Source organism: Passer montanus, unplaced genomic scaffold (genome assembly GCF_014805655.1).
Source record: "Passer montanus isolate IOZ18808 unplaced genomic scaffold, ASM1480565v1 scaffold106, whole genome shotgun sequence".
Taxonomy (NCBI): Eukaryota; Metazoa; Chordata; class Aves; order Passeriformes; family Passeridae; genus Passer; species Passer montanus.
The window spans coordinates 2,646,917-2,661,024 of NW_024357170.1; the positions used below are offsets into that span (position 1 = coordinate 2,646,917).

At 44.3% G+C, this 14,108-nt stretch overlaps 2 protein-coding genes across 3 annotated transcripts; one reads left to right on the forward strand and one right to left on the reverse strand.

Moving 5' to 3' along the window:
• Positions 1-853: 853 nt before the first annotated feature.
• TSPO (translocator protein) lies at positions 854-10,108 on the reverse strand. Of its 2 annotated transcripts, none has more exons than XM_039721239.1 (4): positions 10,006-10,108; positions 4,234-4,434; positions 2,389-2,527; positions 854-1,594 (listed from the first exon to the last, which is right to left on the reverse strand). In XM_039721239.1, exons 2-4 carry the CDS (start codon positions 4,419-4,421, stop codon positions 1,421-1,423), a joined length of 501 nt encoding a protein of 166 aa, XP_039577173.1. In that variant the 5' UTR covers positions 4,422-4,434; positions 10,006-10,108; the 3' UTR covers positions 854-1,420. The 2 variants fall into 2 exon arrangements, with proteins under 2 accessions (XP_039577173.1, XP_039577183.1); XM_039721249.1 differs by lacking the exon at positions 10,006-10,108 and adding an exon at positions 9,431-9,565.
• A 64-nt stretch (positions 10,109-10,172) lies between these two features.
• On the forward strand, positions 10,173-13,828 carry MCAT (malonyl-CoA-acyl carrier protein transacylase). Its single transcript, XM_039721231.1, has 4 exons — positions 10,173-10,751; positions 10,849-10,936; positions 11,204-11,421; positions 11,701-13,828. The coding sequence occupies exons 1-4, from the start codon at positions 10,308-10,310 to the stop codon at positions 12,121-12,123; spliced, it is 1,173 nt and encodes a 390-aa protein (XP_039577165.1). The 5' UTR covers positions 10,173-10,307; the 3' UTR covers positions 12,124-13,828.
• Positions 13,829-14,108: the final 280 nt, after the last annotated feature.

A 14,108-nucleotide genomic window follows, 5' to 3' on the forward strand; every position in this document is an offset into this window, starting at 1 on the left:
CACGGCATTTCAGAAGCTTTTACTTAAAGCCTGCCCCTTAAAGAAACTTCTGAGGATGTGAGCAGGAGGCAATGTCTGGAGCAGCACAGGAATGCAGAAACCTAAAGGAATTAAAGGAATTTTGAAAACTCTGGTAGAATCCCAAACAGTCTTTGGACTTTTAGGGCCTAAGAGGTATTTGGCAGTGGGGTGCCCATTTGAAATGAATCTTTCTCAAATAAAGGTCACTTGGCTGAAATTTAGCTATTTTATGTGCAAGCTGCAAAAAATTATCCTGCCTGCCAGGACATATATATTGTATGGGTAGTAATTATTTAAGCTAGTTTGCAACAATTAGGATGTGCTTGAGAGGAAAGTACAATTATGAAATTGTATGTTCTAAACCTTGCTTCCAACTTTGCAAACATGCAGCAACGTTGTCCCTCACAATCAGGAACATAAAGGAATATTTGAGGCTATTTCAGGCCAGTCTGCAGGAACCTGCTTTGTTCCATTGACTGGAGCATAGGCTAGAGAAATAAACCTGGAAAAATCCAGTTGCTGTGGAGGTGAGGCAGAAGGGAGAACAGGGTTGCACAGCCAGAAGTGATGCTCACACCATGCTGGCCTGCTGCTCAGGGGAACCTGAAATGGTTTGGGCTCCTTACTTAAATTTGATCAAAGAAATGTTGTGACTGGGTTCTCACAATTTCTTTACAGGTGCTCTGAATTTCCTGGTTTATCTTGGCCATTGCAAAGGTGAGGAGATGAGATGAAGGGCCTGTATTTGAGGCTGTAGCATCCTGCTGCTTTCATTGTTTTTCTGCTCAAAACAATTTAAAACAATACCAGCAAGGAACAAGGAACAATGTTATTAAGTTTACATGTAGTTTAATGCATTTAGCTGAATGCACGTACAGTTCTTCCAAGTGGGAATGCACAAATTGTTAAAAAGAGCTTGTCTTAAACAAGTACAAGTACAATGGCCAGAAGACAAATATCTGGTGGCTGTAGTGGGACATATCATAGCACAAAAGCACTGTGCCTAGTGGTAAATATGAAAGATTCAGGCCAAAATCATCCCTTTCACTGTTAGGAACACCGTTCTGGAACTGTTAAGTGTGTGGCTGGATTTCTTCCTCTGAACATAAGGAAGTTTGAGTCCCTGCTTTCTTCTGGTAATGGTTACAATGCTCTTGTCATGTAACATATAACACTGGAATATGGCACTTACCACTTTTCAATCAAGACTTTCTTTTAGTTTGCTATAAAACCCTGTCAGGCATACACCCCTTTGTGGCTTGCCTAGTAAAGTTGTATTTGTTTTGTCAACTTGTAAATACCAAAGTTAGGGCAAAGTAGTTCAGCTAAAACTAAACTAAGGCCATAACTTCATATAAAAAATTATTATGGAAAAAAGATAGTTTTGGCTGAAAACTGCTTATTCAGAGTTTTTCTTGTGATTGTCCTTCCAGATCCGATAATTGAGTGCAGAAGCCAAGCTTAGCCAAGCTAAATAAGGAACCATCAAATAAGCTGCTGTTTTGTTGATGTTGTACCAGGAAGCAGTGGTAACTGTTGCTGTACCAGTTGTAAGCAGGAGAGTCACCAACCCCTGAAACACAGAAGGTGATTAGTGTTGTTTTACTCGTTGTATTTCCTATGTGTCACTTTCCACCTAGCTCTGGCACCTATTCTATCCCTCTGTGTGTTAAATCCTTCTCAGAAAACCAGCCAGCAGAAAAAGATCATAGATTTCTGCTGAGTTACAAACAACTTTGAGTCATAAAACTATACAAGAAAGGGCATTACAGCTAGGAGCAGAGAGGGAGAATGAAGTCTCTCTCACCCATACCCTCTTTAGTGGGCAGTGAGACACTTCCCAGAGTAAGTTGGAGCAAGCAAACCTGTCCAGTTTGTTCATGTCACCTGAAGAGATGAGGTGTGAATCAATCTGTGATGGATTGCAGTCTTTCCCTGTTACAGCATTGCATGTACTGCTATTTTATTTTTTGTATTACCAGTTCTTATTTTGAGAATTGAGTGGTTTCTCTTCAGAGAGCTGCAGAAAATGAGTCTTTTCTAAAAGGGGTGTTGATCACCTGAAAAATGTTGTAATAAGCTGCTTATCACTGCTGTTTGCCAGAGAAACCTAGGAACTGCAATAAGGTATAAATGTTTGTTTTGTAGTCACAGAAAGCTCTTATCAAAGGCTGGCAGAGAGCTGCTTGGAATCTTATCAATTTAAGGATGGTCTAGATCTGTAAATTCTCTCAGGTGGCTGCTGGCATGCATTAAAGAGAATTTTAGAAAAGTTCTGCAAGCCACGTTTTGTATTCAGGCCCATTTTCAGGGAGAAAAGATGATGACACAAACCATTCATGCTAATACTTTAAGTGTTCCACTTACCCATCCCATTTTGTGAGCTCCAAAAAATATTGGAGTCCATGCCCAGTTTAATGCCAGGTTCCCTGCATACAGACCCAGAGGAACCATTGACTTTTCATTGAAGCCCCCCAGTTCCTTCCACACAAGGTAGGAGCCGTATCTGCAGAAAGCAAAAGGGGATGTGTCATTCACTACATTGTTTAAAGCTACCACACATTCTTGATCCATGAAATAAGTTCAGTGCCAGAGTCTGGATTAACTGGGAAGACTGAGAGATCTAAGCCCTACTTGGCAAAGTAACTGACAGCACAGGCTTGATCAGCTGCTCTGGATAACAACCTGGAGAGAGAAAAATTCCAATTATGCCAGAATTCTTACTTTTAAGTGCATAGAAGCAGATAACCTACTACATTTGTTTTTAAAAAGAATACTGTGTTGAAATGGAAACAAGTCTAAGATGCAAACGGCAAAGAAACATTGTTTTGATATTGGGACATGGTGCTTTAAAGATTTTTTTTAAAATAAATCCAACCCCAGTTTTTAAGTAGATGTAAGAAATTAATTACCATTAAAAAAATGAATGGTATTGAGTGGGATTCCAAAGCACAGTTCAGTATGGGGAGCAGGAAGAACCCTTTGGTCACTTTCATTACTTTCACAGGGACTGAACAATACAGCTTTGCTATTTTGGCAGTTTGATTGCAGAGAATAATGAAAACAGAATAAAGTTGGGGCAGATTAAGCATTAGAAACTTCGGTTTCCTAAGTGATTTCCAAAGCACAGTGTGGACTTCAACTTGTTCATACACCTGACTTCAACTTCAGACCAATACTGTGAAGTACAAATCGATGAAGCTGTGTCAAGAAAGACAGGTAAGCTTATTAAATCTTGCTGTTAGTTATTTGTTGCTTTCCAAATATTTAAGAAATTCTGGAGGAATAAAATGTCTTGGTCATTCAAGGAATGTGTGTGCATGGTGGATTAGAGAAGGCTGGTAGCGAGTATGATCTTTTCATTGGACTGAATGTATAAGACCATCCACCTTAGGATACACTGATTCTGCTATTACCAAAATAAGTTATAAACTGTCACAATCTGGACTTTAAGGTATTTAACCTGCTACCCGGATTTGTAGTGAGGAATCCAGACATAGGGTTACAGATTCTGCAATCAAGTTGCAGCAAGTTGGGAAAGCCACCCACCTCTTTTCTCCTTGATAAAAGGCATATTTTTATTCACAGATCAGTAATGATCTCATTCAAATGTTAACTCTTCAAATACAAAAGTATTCCACTTAAATAAGTTTAAAACTACAGTCTGTATGAGGACAAGGAAAGGAGAAGTCTGGTAGGAAGGGACAGGACATGAGGCTATAAAAATTACAAAGCTTTTCTGGAAAGAAAATGAAACCGAAATGAGAGAACATGGGAGTGCCAGTCTAGCATTCAGTTTCATCCATTCCATTATTGAGCTCTGTTAGATCACTTCTATCACAATTTCCCCCACCCCTTTTTTTTTTTTTTAATTTTCTTGAAACTATGAAGGATATACTTAGAAGAAATCCCAGTGCTGCCTTGTCTGCTGTTTCCAGCTTGGCAGATCTTCCCCTCAGAATGAATGAGGAAAGCAAATTAATGGCAGCTTTTCAAGCTCCTGCTTTTGATGCAGATACTTCTGCACACAAAATGTCCTATCAAACCCACACATGACTCCCAAAACAAGTTTTTACCTGTTAAAGAGGCAGGTTGACACATTTTCTTACAAACATACAGCCACAGGAGTACAGTCATATCCTCTGGTCCAGCATTATACCAAATGGAACTTAGAGATCAGGCCAGTGCCTTAATACAATGTGAAAAACATACCCCATAGATGTATAGAGAGTTCCCCAAACAGGAGCAAAAACCCAGTTAGGTGGACACCAGGATGGCTTCTGTAGAGTTTGATACCATGTTGGGATTTCCCTTTTGGTTATATTGCTTCCTAAAAATCCTCCTGCATGTGGCAGGAGTGTGAAACCTACTGCTGGGGCCCAGGCTGGTACCACTTCCATTGAGACAGTGAACCTGAAACAAAACCAAACACTGATTGGTAGAGAACTTTTAAAATGCAACTGCAAAAGTTTCCATTTCTAACAGATTTTAAAAATAGGCATGTCAGATCTGATCCACAGGCTAGTGTTGTCACTGAGAGAGACTGCAGCTGAAATTAATGGATCTTGTACCATAATCTTACCTGTACCTGTAAAGGAATTTGTCCCTGTGGAGGGAGGAGCCAGAGGGAAGTGGGGCCTTTACTTCTCTCTCAGCTAAGTGCATGAAGATTACTGAATTTTACCAACAGAAATATCCTCACCAATAAGTATGGCAGAGAAATAAAGCAGTTTGATGTTATATGAACTGCACTTGGAAAATAAATAAATGCAGTAGGAAGTGTGTATTTCTCTATTCACAAAAAGCCCATTCCCTCAATGAAGTGACAGAGCCAAGGAAAAAAAGAGCATGTGCTTTCCTGTGCTCAAGCAAAATAATGTAAGATGTCATCTTCAGGATGCTCAGTGGGAGCCAGAAGGATGTGAATAGTAGCAGACACTTGAGAAGCTGCCTTGGAACACAAACACCAGGGAGGACAATGAGAAGGTAAGTACTTAACTGATGTTTTGCTAAACAAGGAAGGTGATCTGGATACATGGAGAGTACACCTTTGGCTCCCTCATGAAGCATTCAATCGGTTCCAGCAATTGTAGCTGCCAAGCCCATTAAATTTGCCTACAGAAGTAGGGCTAAGTAATGCTTTGCTCTGCTGGGCCATGCTGCTTTAGTTAAGGCACAGGCAGCAGGAAAACCAGCAAGCAAGCAAGGAGAAAAAAGCTTCATTGCAGATTTTCTGGCCAAAGGCCAAATACTACAGAAGAGCTGTGCTTAGTTTACTGAAATGTAAACATTAGAACTACAATAGATAAAAAGGGCAGAACTGAATTATATTTTTTCAAATATATAGTCAGCAAATACACCCAATTCCTGTTCATCTGTTATGCAGTAGAGAGATTGTGAGAGACTGCAGCAGTGGGGAAAGAGCAACTGCAGAAGGCACAGGAGAGAAAATAAATCAATGAGCATTTCAGAAACTTGTCAGAGAAAAGTGCCATATTGATAGTGTCTTGGCTGTTGTGTTTCCCTGGATTTCAAAGCTTCTGTTGCTTTAGCCATGACTGCTGGGATGAGGAGGCAGGAAGTGGGGAAGAGGAAATCCTACTTGTGACAGATGTGCTTAAACCAATAGGAAATTGCACAGATGAGGTCGCATTGTCACAGCTCTGACCTGGTGAATTTCTATTTGGAGATCAGGATAAGCTTGGGCAGCAAGAAAGGTCTTGCATTATGGTTTTTGTCCCTGCACTCAGGGCTCTGCCCACACAGATTTAATGTGATATTTCAATGACTGGAACCACAATGCAGGTTGCATGGGATGGAGAGAAATCCTGATGATAGAAGCAGAGCAGAGTTTTGAAGGCAAACTGAGCATGGAGCAACTGGTAAGGCAGACAGGTTGAGAAAGGTTGAGAGGGGTAAACAAGAAAGGGCAGGTAGGCCTGGGCTGTGGGCTTGGGGTGAGAATGAATAGCAATATACACAAAAAAGGCAACAGACAAAGCCATCAGAGATACAAGTCAGGGTCAAAAACTGAACAAAAGACTGAATGGGTGAAAAGAGACAAGCAGGAAAGGATTCAGAACTGAGGCTGGGGAGAGGGAAGAAGGGGAAGACAATGTGGTACTCTGCTGTGATAGGACCAGCTGGGTCTTAGGTGGAGGATGGACAAGGGAGGGAGGAAAAATCTGCAGGGCTCATTGCTGCCTAGTGGATTCCACTTATGAGGAAGCATCTTAAGTAGAGCAGAGGAGTTCCCCTATTGTCCTGCACTTAGATCTGTGCTGTTATTTCCCAAGGAAGCAGGCTGCCAGCTGCTGTGTGCACTACTTGTCATCCCCACTGACAGCGTGAAAGGCTCTGCTTTTACTGGGATGTGAAGCAAGTGCCATTTGCAGGAGCAACAAGATGTGATGGGAACAAGAGTGCTGAGCACAATGATTCTCTTTAGCTGCCTTCAGATGAGTAATTCCCAAAGGTTAAGTCAGAAATTGAAAATTAATAAGATCTCACTAATTTTTAACTCTTGCTTTGCCTGCAGGGAGGCCAGGCTTAGCTCTCTACACATGCTGTGATACGTGCAACTCCAGAGTGGCTGCCAAATACTATTTTTTCGAAAGTCATAAGCAAGAACCCAAAGGGCTTTAATCATTCATTTGATGTTAACAATATAAGGGTGGTCTCTTCACAGCATTCAGCAACAGACTTTGTCAGGGGTTCTGTCAACTTCCTCCCAGGGAACAAAGTCTGAAAGTGTTCTGTAAGCTGAAAGTGCTAAATACTATACAATTGAAACAATACTGCTCAGTGGCAGTCATTAGTGAATGAATAAATAGTGAATATAAATAGTAACTAAATTAGTGAATAAATACTCTATCTTGCAAGGAGAAGGAGGAATGAAACCATGCAGCAAGGTGTGCTGGCAGCAAGACCATAGCTGTCTGTCAGCAGTGGGAGTTCCTGTGTTTTCATTCCCAAAAAATTAAATACTGGTACCAACTTTCCATAAAAAAGCACAGGCAACTCAGAAAATAGCATGGAAGAAGTCACATCTGTCTGTCTGATTACTTGATGTAGGTCTTTAGCAAGAGAATGAATAAAAGGCAAGATGCACTGCAGAGTCAGTGCACTGGCCAGTGCTGCAGTCGTTGTTTACCTGTGCAGTAAAAGAGCTGTGCAATGTGTACAGAACACCCTGTACATTTTCTAAAGGTAATGTGAGCACAGAGGTTCATCAGCCCTGCCTTCCCTTTCAGTGTACAGCAGATGATCTGAAATGAATCGGTGAGAACTTGAACACCACAGACTTGCTAACACAGCCCCACTGGCTGCAGCAGCATTACTCAACCTAGAAATAATAACTACTTTCCCAATCATATCCCAGCTCCAGGGTGAGTTGCACAATATTCTTGCACCCACATTTTCATACTGAAGAATGCTAGATGTCTGTGAATGATATCTGCAGTGTACCCAGCAGATATCCGCCTCCAAGAACCATCAAGGTTGGAAATATTTTCTTCTCATACACATTTAACTTGTTTACTTCTTTTCCACTTCTTATCTCTGCCATGCAACATATTCTTCATCATGCTACCCCTTTTCTGTTTAGTGCTAGTGTGACTTCAGGCAGTTGCAGCAGTGAGGGCTTCTTTGCTTTACATACATGTTAGAGTAATTATTCTAGGTATTCAAAATATCTGACCTACCCAAAGTTAGTTCCAGCTACATAAAGTAAAAATAAAGGGGGAAAAAAACTGCAGTAGTTAAACTTGCTGCCTAATGGACTTCTCTCTGCTGTTTTTCTATGGTAGCATAACATGAAGAAAAAATTACCAGAAGCTTTCTGTGTCCTCTTTCTGGAAAGAACACTGTGCACCCAAAGAAAGGGATAGGCTGCTCTGTGGGTGGGATTAGATACATCATGACAGAGCAGCTGGGTTGCTTCAGCCTGATGAAAAATGAACGGAAACACTTCTTTGCCTTGAGAAGGTCTCTGAAAGACAGGTGCCTTTCCCTCCTTGGGGCATTCTGTCAGCAGGAAGGAGAAGGAAGGTAGGAAAGGACAACTGCTTTCATCCCATTTCCTTATACTCCTGTGCTGATAAAACTTCTGATTAGTTCCATTCTGTGCAGCTTGGGACTGGCTACCAATCACATGGGGCTTAAAAATCGCATTAAAAACACAAACATCACCCAGCAGGGCTAAATCACCCTGGCAGCCCTGGGGGTTCCCAGTGCCCAGTGTTTGGAGACAGACTGACAAAGCTGGGACCATACCATAGAAGGGATCCCCAAGACAGATACTCTCCCTCTCATCCTCTACCATACATTTTTTTAAGGGCAAATAAGGCTCTGCCCAGGTCTGAGAGGCAGCATGCAAATTTTCCCCTGGAAGAAGGCTTCTTCCCAAGATAGCTGTCTGAAAAATTAAAGACAACATACTTCATTTATATTGATAAACTATTTATGTGTGTTGTGGGTTTAATTCCTGGGAAGCTGCAACACTAAAATCAAATTTATATCACAGCCTATGACAAAAAATACAGCTACCACCAAAAGAAAAAAAAGCAGGGTATCTAATCTCAAGTAATAGAGACACTTCAAACAATAAATGTTATAGGATATAAATAGAATATAAATATCTAATAAGTGTATAATACATGTTTATAACATGTATTTATAATTTTTTACAATATGGTATTTATTGAAGACTATAATGCAAAGTGTACAGATGGAAACAAAAAAACCTCACTCCCCAGTGAGATTTCAACATGGCAGAGCACAAGTTGTGCAAATAAATCTATTATTTATTCACATACAGGGAACTGAAATGCATACTGGAGCAAGATTTTTGCTGGGAGAATTTGCCATTTACTCTCAATCTCTTCTCATTGATGCTTATGTTACAGGTAGAGGTAGCCACGGGCTGGGATATGGTCACATATATGTTATATATCTCCTATGTTACTGCCCATACATTTCAGTTAACTTGAGCAGCTCACTTCCAGATATTTTACCTAGAGGCTGATACAAGTGGAAGAAATCATCTTACAAAATAGCACAGAGAATAGAAGAGTGAGAAAAATTAAAAGTCAACATAATTTCTTGCTATTATAACACATTTTCCTTCTCCCAAGCCGTATTTACAATCTGTTTTACTGAGCTGCTCTGACTCAATGCTTGATACTGTTTCACAACCTTTACTTCATGCAAAGTCGTTACACAATTGCAACTCCGGCACGCCAACTTTCGCTTTTTTTAAAAAATAATCTAAGCGCTGAACGCTCCAATTATATCACAGTGCAATTTGGGCTGATTTATAAGTATCACTCAAAAACTCGGAATTGAAAACCAAAGCCCTTTCTTTCACCCTTAAAGAAATGTTCCTCGGCGACACTGAAGGAAGATATACCTTTAGTTAAATAGCAGCGTGAAAACTTCTCCCGAGTGCCGAGAGCCAATGTGCGCGGCAGAGCCGCCGGCCCGATGGGACCAGAGGAACAGGTTCTGCCCTTCTGCGGTGCGCGCACAGCTGTCAACCACTGAAAAGCTCGTGTGCCGGATCAAAATTAAGAACAAGCTTCATAGCTTGGTGGCTTGGTTTGTTTATTTTAAAGCACTTTCCATGTTAAACGCCGGCACGGAAAAGCCAGGAGTGTTTGCCCAAGTCCTGTCCGCCCGTGAGCGGGGCCCGCCCTGCCCGTCTCTATCCGGCACCGTAGGTCCCGTCCTGCCCGGGGGATCCCGGCTGGCCGGCACGGGGCTGTCGCCAGAAGCAGGAAGCGGGATCGCTCCCTCAACCCTCTCCGCCGACCCGCGGGGGAGCCGAGGGCGTCCGGGTCGCGGCGGGGTCCCGGCGGCGGCAGCGCTCCGGGAGCGCCAGGACCCGCGCGAGGGCGGGAGCGGGAGGCCCCTCCGGCGAGCAGCGTCCCGTCCCGTCCCGTCCCGTCCCGTCCCGAGCCGTGCCGCGGGCAGGGCCGGCGTTACCTCCTCCCGCGCCGCGCTACTGCTGCCGCCGGTCGCGCCTGCTCTGCCCGGACATCCAAGCACCGCCCCTGGTGCCGCGCGAGCTCCCCCGCCCCGGGGCGGGCTCTCGGCGCTGGGCGGACGGAGGTGCCTGGCGCGGGCCGGCCCCAGGGCGGTGCGCAGGGCTGAGGGCGGCGAGCGCTGGGGCGGCCCGACCGATCTCCCTCTCTTCCTCCCTTCCTTCCCGTCCCCTGTGCCGGCGCCCGGCCCGGCGGCTGGGGCCGCCCCGTCCCCGTGGCAACGCCCGTTCCCGGGCGGCGGACATGGGCGGCTGGGCCGCAGCGCCATGGCGGCTTGGTGGCTGCAGCGGGCGCGGCGGCCTCCGCGGCGCTGTGCAGCGGTGGGGCAGCTCCCGCCCCGGCGCTGGGGACCGGGCGGCGACCCTGAGCGACCTCCTGCAGAGCTCGGTGGAGGCCGAGGAGCCGGACGCGGCGGCGGCGAGGCGGGAGCGGCGGTGCCCCCGGGAGGGCACGGTGCTGCTCTTCCCCGGGCAGGGCAGCCAGTTCGTGGGGATGTGCCGCGGGCTGCAGCAGTATCCCGGCGTGCGGGACATGTACCGCCTGGCCGAGAAGGTGCTGGGCTACGACCTGCTCTCCCTCTGCCTGGAGGGGCCGCGGGACGCGCTGGACCGCACCCAGCACTGCCAGCCCGCCGTGTTCGTCGCCTCCCTGGCCGCCGTGGAGAAGCTCAACCACCTGCAGCCTGAAGTGAGGGATCGCGTTGGGCGCGGGGGGTCGGGGCGGCGGCCCCTTGGGCCTGTCCCGCGGTGCTGCTGAGGCGGTGCTCGGCTCTGTGTCCCCGCAGGTCGTGGAGCGCTGCGTGGCGGCCGCCGGCTACAGCGTGGGGGAGTTCGCGGCGCTGGTCTTCGCTGGAGCCCTGGGCTTTGCCGAAGGTGCCTAGGGGACGTGCGGAAGTCCCTGCTAGGGTCTCCCAGCCCGGGCCCGTGCTGTTTCCAAAGCGTTGCCTGTTATCACTGTGTCCCTCCTGCTTTTTATTTTTAGTTAGAGGAGAAATTTTACTTTTTACTTCGACTGTTTGCTTTAACGTGTGTAATACGGCATTAAAAGCATTGACGTTTCACAACGAGTGAACAACTGCCCTTTCTTGCGCGCAGGTGCCCGCGCTCATATTTACGCAGCATCTCTGTTTCTCTCCGTAGCGCTGTACGCGGTGAAAGTGCGCGCCGAAGCCATGCAAAAGGCGTCAGAGGCTGTCCCCAGTGGAATGCTCTCGGTTGTCGGTCGGCGAGAGGCAAATTACAAATTTGCCTGCCTGGAAGCCCGTAAACACTGTGAATCGCTGGGTATAGAGAACCCCGTGTGCACAGTTTCAAACTATTTGTTTCCAGACAGCAGAGTCATTGCAGGACACTTACAGGTATTGCTTCAGAGTAACTATTTCTTCCGTTGAACTGAGCATTTCACTTTTTAAAGACCCTAACTTTGCACTTCTGTGTGGGTGTTATATATGGCCTTAGTTTGTCCAGACAAAAGTATTTCATCTGTGGGGTTTTTTTCCAGCATGCATTCAGTAGTTAGGTAGGGAACAACTGATAAAAGGAATCCCTTTATCACAGTAAGTCTGATGAGGTGATTCTTGTGGGGTGACTGAGAAAACCTTTGTTGTGCAAGACTCACTTCTCTCTTTCTTTTATAGGCTTTGGAATTTTTGCAGGAGAATGCACGAAAATATTATTTTAAACGTACAAAAATGCTTCCAGTCAGTGGGGCTTTTCATACCAGACTTATGGAACCAGCAGTAGAGCCACTGGCTGAAGTCCTAAAATCAATTGAAATTCAGAAACCGCTGCTCTGTGTGTATTCCAATGTTGATGGCAAAAAGTACATGCACTCAAAGCACATTCAGAAGCTGTTAGTGAAGCAGGTGGTGTCACCTGTTCTGTGGGAGCAGACCATGCATTCAGTGTACGAAAGAAAGCAAGGAACAGAATTTCCTTACACATATGAAGTGGGGCCCGGGAATCAACTAGGAGCCATTCTCAAAAAATGTAATTTAAAGGCCTGGAAACAATATAAACATGTAGATGCTCTGGAAGATGAGGAAGCAGTGGAGACTTAAATAACGTTTTGAGAAAAATCCACACAACTCAGTTTTTTTCTGATTTAAAACTTTGTGCTCCCAAATGAAGAAGTCTTAAACATTCATGGCTTCTCATGATGTAAAGAGCACTCACTATGTGCATAATTGCAATGAACATTTTCCTTTGAGTTCCTCAGGTGTGGAAAGGGGAGTGCAAAGTTTGGCTCTTCCATCTGTGTCAAGACTGCAAAGCTGTCAACGAACAGGCCAAGTAGCACTATTTGGCCTCAATCCTGCAAGCAACTTTCCCTCTTTGGTGCTTTTTTGTTGTTGTTGTTATTTGGTTTTATTTGGTTGGTTTTTGGGGGAGATTTTTGGGTGTGGATTCAGGTTCCAATTGGTAGCCTTGGCTGTCTGGTGCAGGGATCTGCAGGAATGCAGGGGTTGTTGGCTTCAAGTTTTGGAGGGCTCTACCCTGGGCTGGAGGGTGCATTTAGAGGAGCCATTTGTTGGGAGGGCTTTCAGTGTGTTGGTGTTCCTGTTTTCTTATTCATCTGGCTTGTGGGGTGTTCATCTATGTGAAGTTCTTTTACGTTGTGTCCACATTGCCAGTTAGCAGCTGAGTGAGGCAGATGATGTTATTAGAAACATTATTTTCTTAACATTAAACTATAAATAAACTGAAGCTTTTCTTGCTATTTTTAATGCTTTGGGGTGCATCATTATTAACTCTGTCCACATGTGGATGGAAATAACTTTCCCTCCAGTTGTCCAGTGCCACACTGGTTGTGCTAAGTTACACAAGAAATGTTCACTGGGAAAAAAAGCTTTACAAAAATATTATGTACATTTCCTGGCAGCAGGAAATGATGAGCTGGAGAGCAGCAGGTTGTCCCCAGCCCTTCTGGAAAGAGCTTCCCACTACCCAGTGTGTATTTTTTATTTTGGTATTTTAATGCTGTATTTAACAGATATATAGGGAAAAAAAATTGGGATATATTACTTACATCAAATGACTGACAGTGTCTTCAGTAATTATTATGAAATGCGGGAGAACTTCCAATTATACTACCAATCATTCTGTAATTTCACGTTTATGACAGGGAGAGTGAATTAAAACCACTGGCCCTTATCATTGCTAAGTTGGCTGTATTATTAAGTAGTTCTTTTGTGGACTGCAGCTGGCAGCTGTGCCTGCCCTCACAGTACAAATTCCACTTTTAGCATGTGTAAACATTAACAATTAGTAAAGTACTGCAGAGTTTTTCAGCTTCACCATTCAACTGCTAGAGGCTGATGATTAAAGGTTGGAAAAACTGTAAAGAAAATTATTTCATTGAAGGTTCCTGTGTTACAGGTAAGGTGTTAATTATTCAGAAAAGCATACCAAAATCTTCAGTTAGAATTATTGGTTAGAATATTGCAACTAAATCCCATTCATATTATTAAACACTGGATTGTCCTGTGTTAGAAGTTTCTGACTGCACCTTGTAGGACCAAATGCAATGTTGGTGACGTTCAAACCAGCTTTTATGATAGCTGAAACTGAGCATGGTATGTTGGTGGCACTGATTTTACTGCTTTGAAAGTTCTGGGCTTTCTTTTTAATTATTTAACCTTTCTGAGGAAATATTGGAGACCTGTTTTCTATTTGTAGTGTTCTTGCCTTTTTTTTTCTTTTTCTCCCCCCTCATTTCACTTTGTTGTACACTTTGCTAGGAATTAAAACTCTTTGGGAAATCCATGCTAGAAATCTCTTGTTTGGAAACCATTGATAACCTTTGCACTTTTGTCAGCTGAAGAATTGTTGTCATGCTGAAGGGAAATCTGTATCATAAGAGCATTCCAATGTTGTGGGTCTTGTTTAATTAGTGGGAAGAAGGACCCATCACCACTGTTGGGTGTTTGCTTTTCTTCTGTGCAGTGGTTGAGCCGAGGCTGCTCCTCAGTCAACTTACTTTCTCCAAAACCAGAAGCCAGAGGGAATCATGCTCTTGTGCTGATGTTGCAATTCCTAGGAGCAG

Coding starts and splice junctions, on each gene's coding strand:
- TSPO (XM_039721239.1), bottom strand. CDS start 4,421: ATGGAAGTGGTACCAGCCTGGGCCCCAGCAGTAGGTTTCACACTCCTG. Junction 2,528..4,233: donor ACTCTCTATACATCTATGGG/GTATGTTTTTCA, acceptor TGCTTTCTGCAG/ATACGGCTCCTACCTTGTGT. Junction 1,595..2,388: donor GAGCTCACAAAATGGGATGG/GTAAGTGGAACA, acceptor TCTGTGTTTCAG/GGGTTGGTGACTCTCCTGCT.
- MCAT (XM_039721231.1), top strand. CDS start 10,308: ATGGGCGGCTGGGCCGCAGCGCCATGGCGGCTTGGTGGCTGCAGCGGG. Junction 10,752..10,848: donor TCAACCACCTGCAGCCTGAA/GTGAGGGATCGC, acceptor GTGTCCCCGCAG/GTCGTGGAGCGCTGCGTGGC. Junction 10,937..11,203: donor AGCCCTGGGCTTTGCCGAAG/GTGCCTAGGGGA, acceptor TTCTCTCCGTAG/CGCTGTACGCGGTGAAAGTG.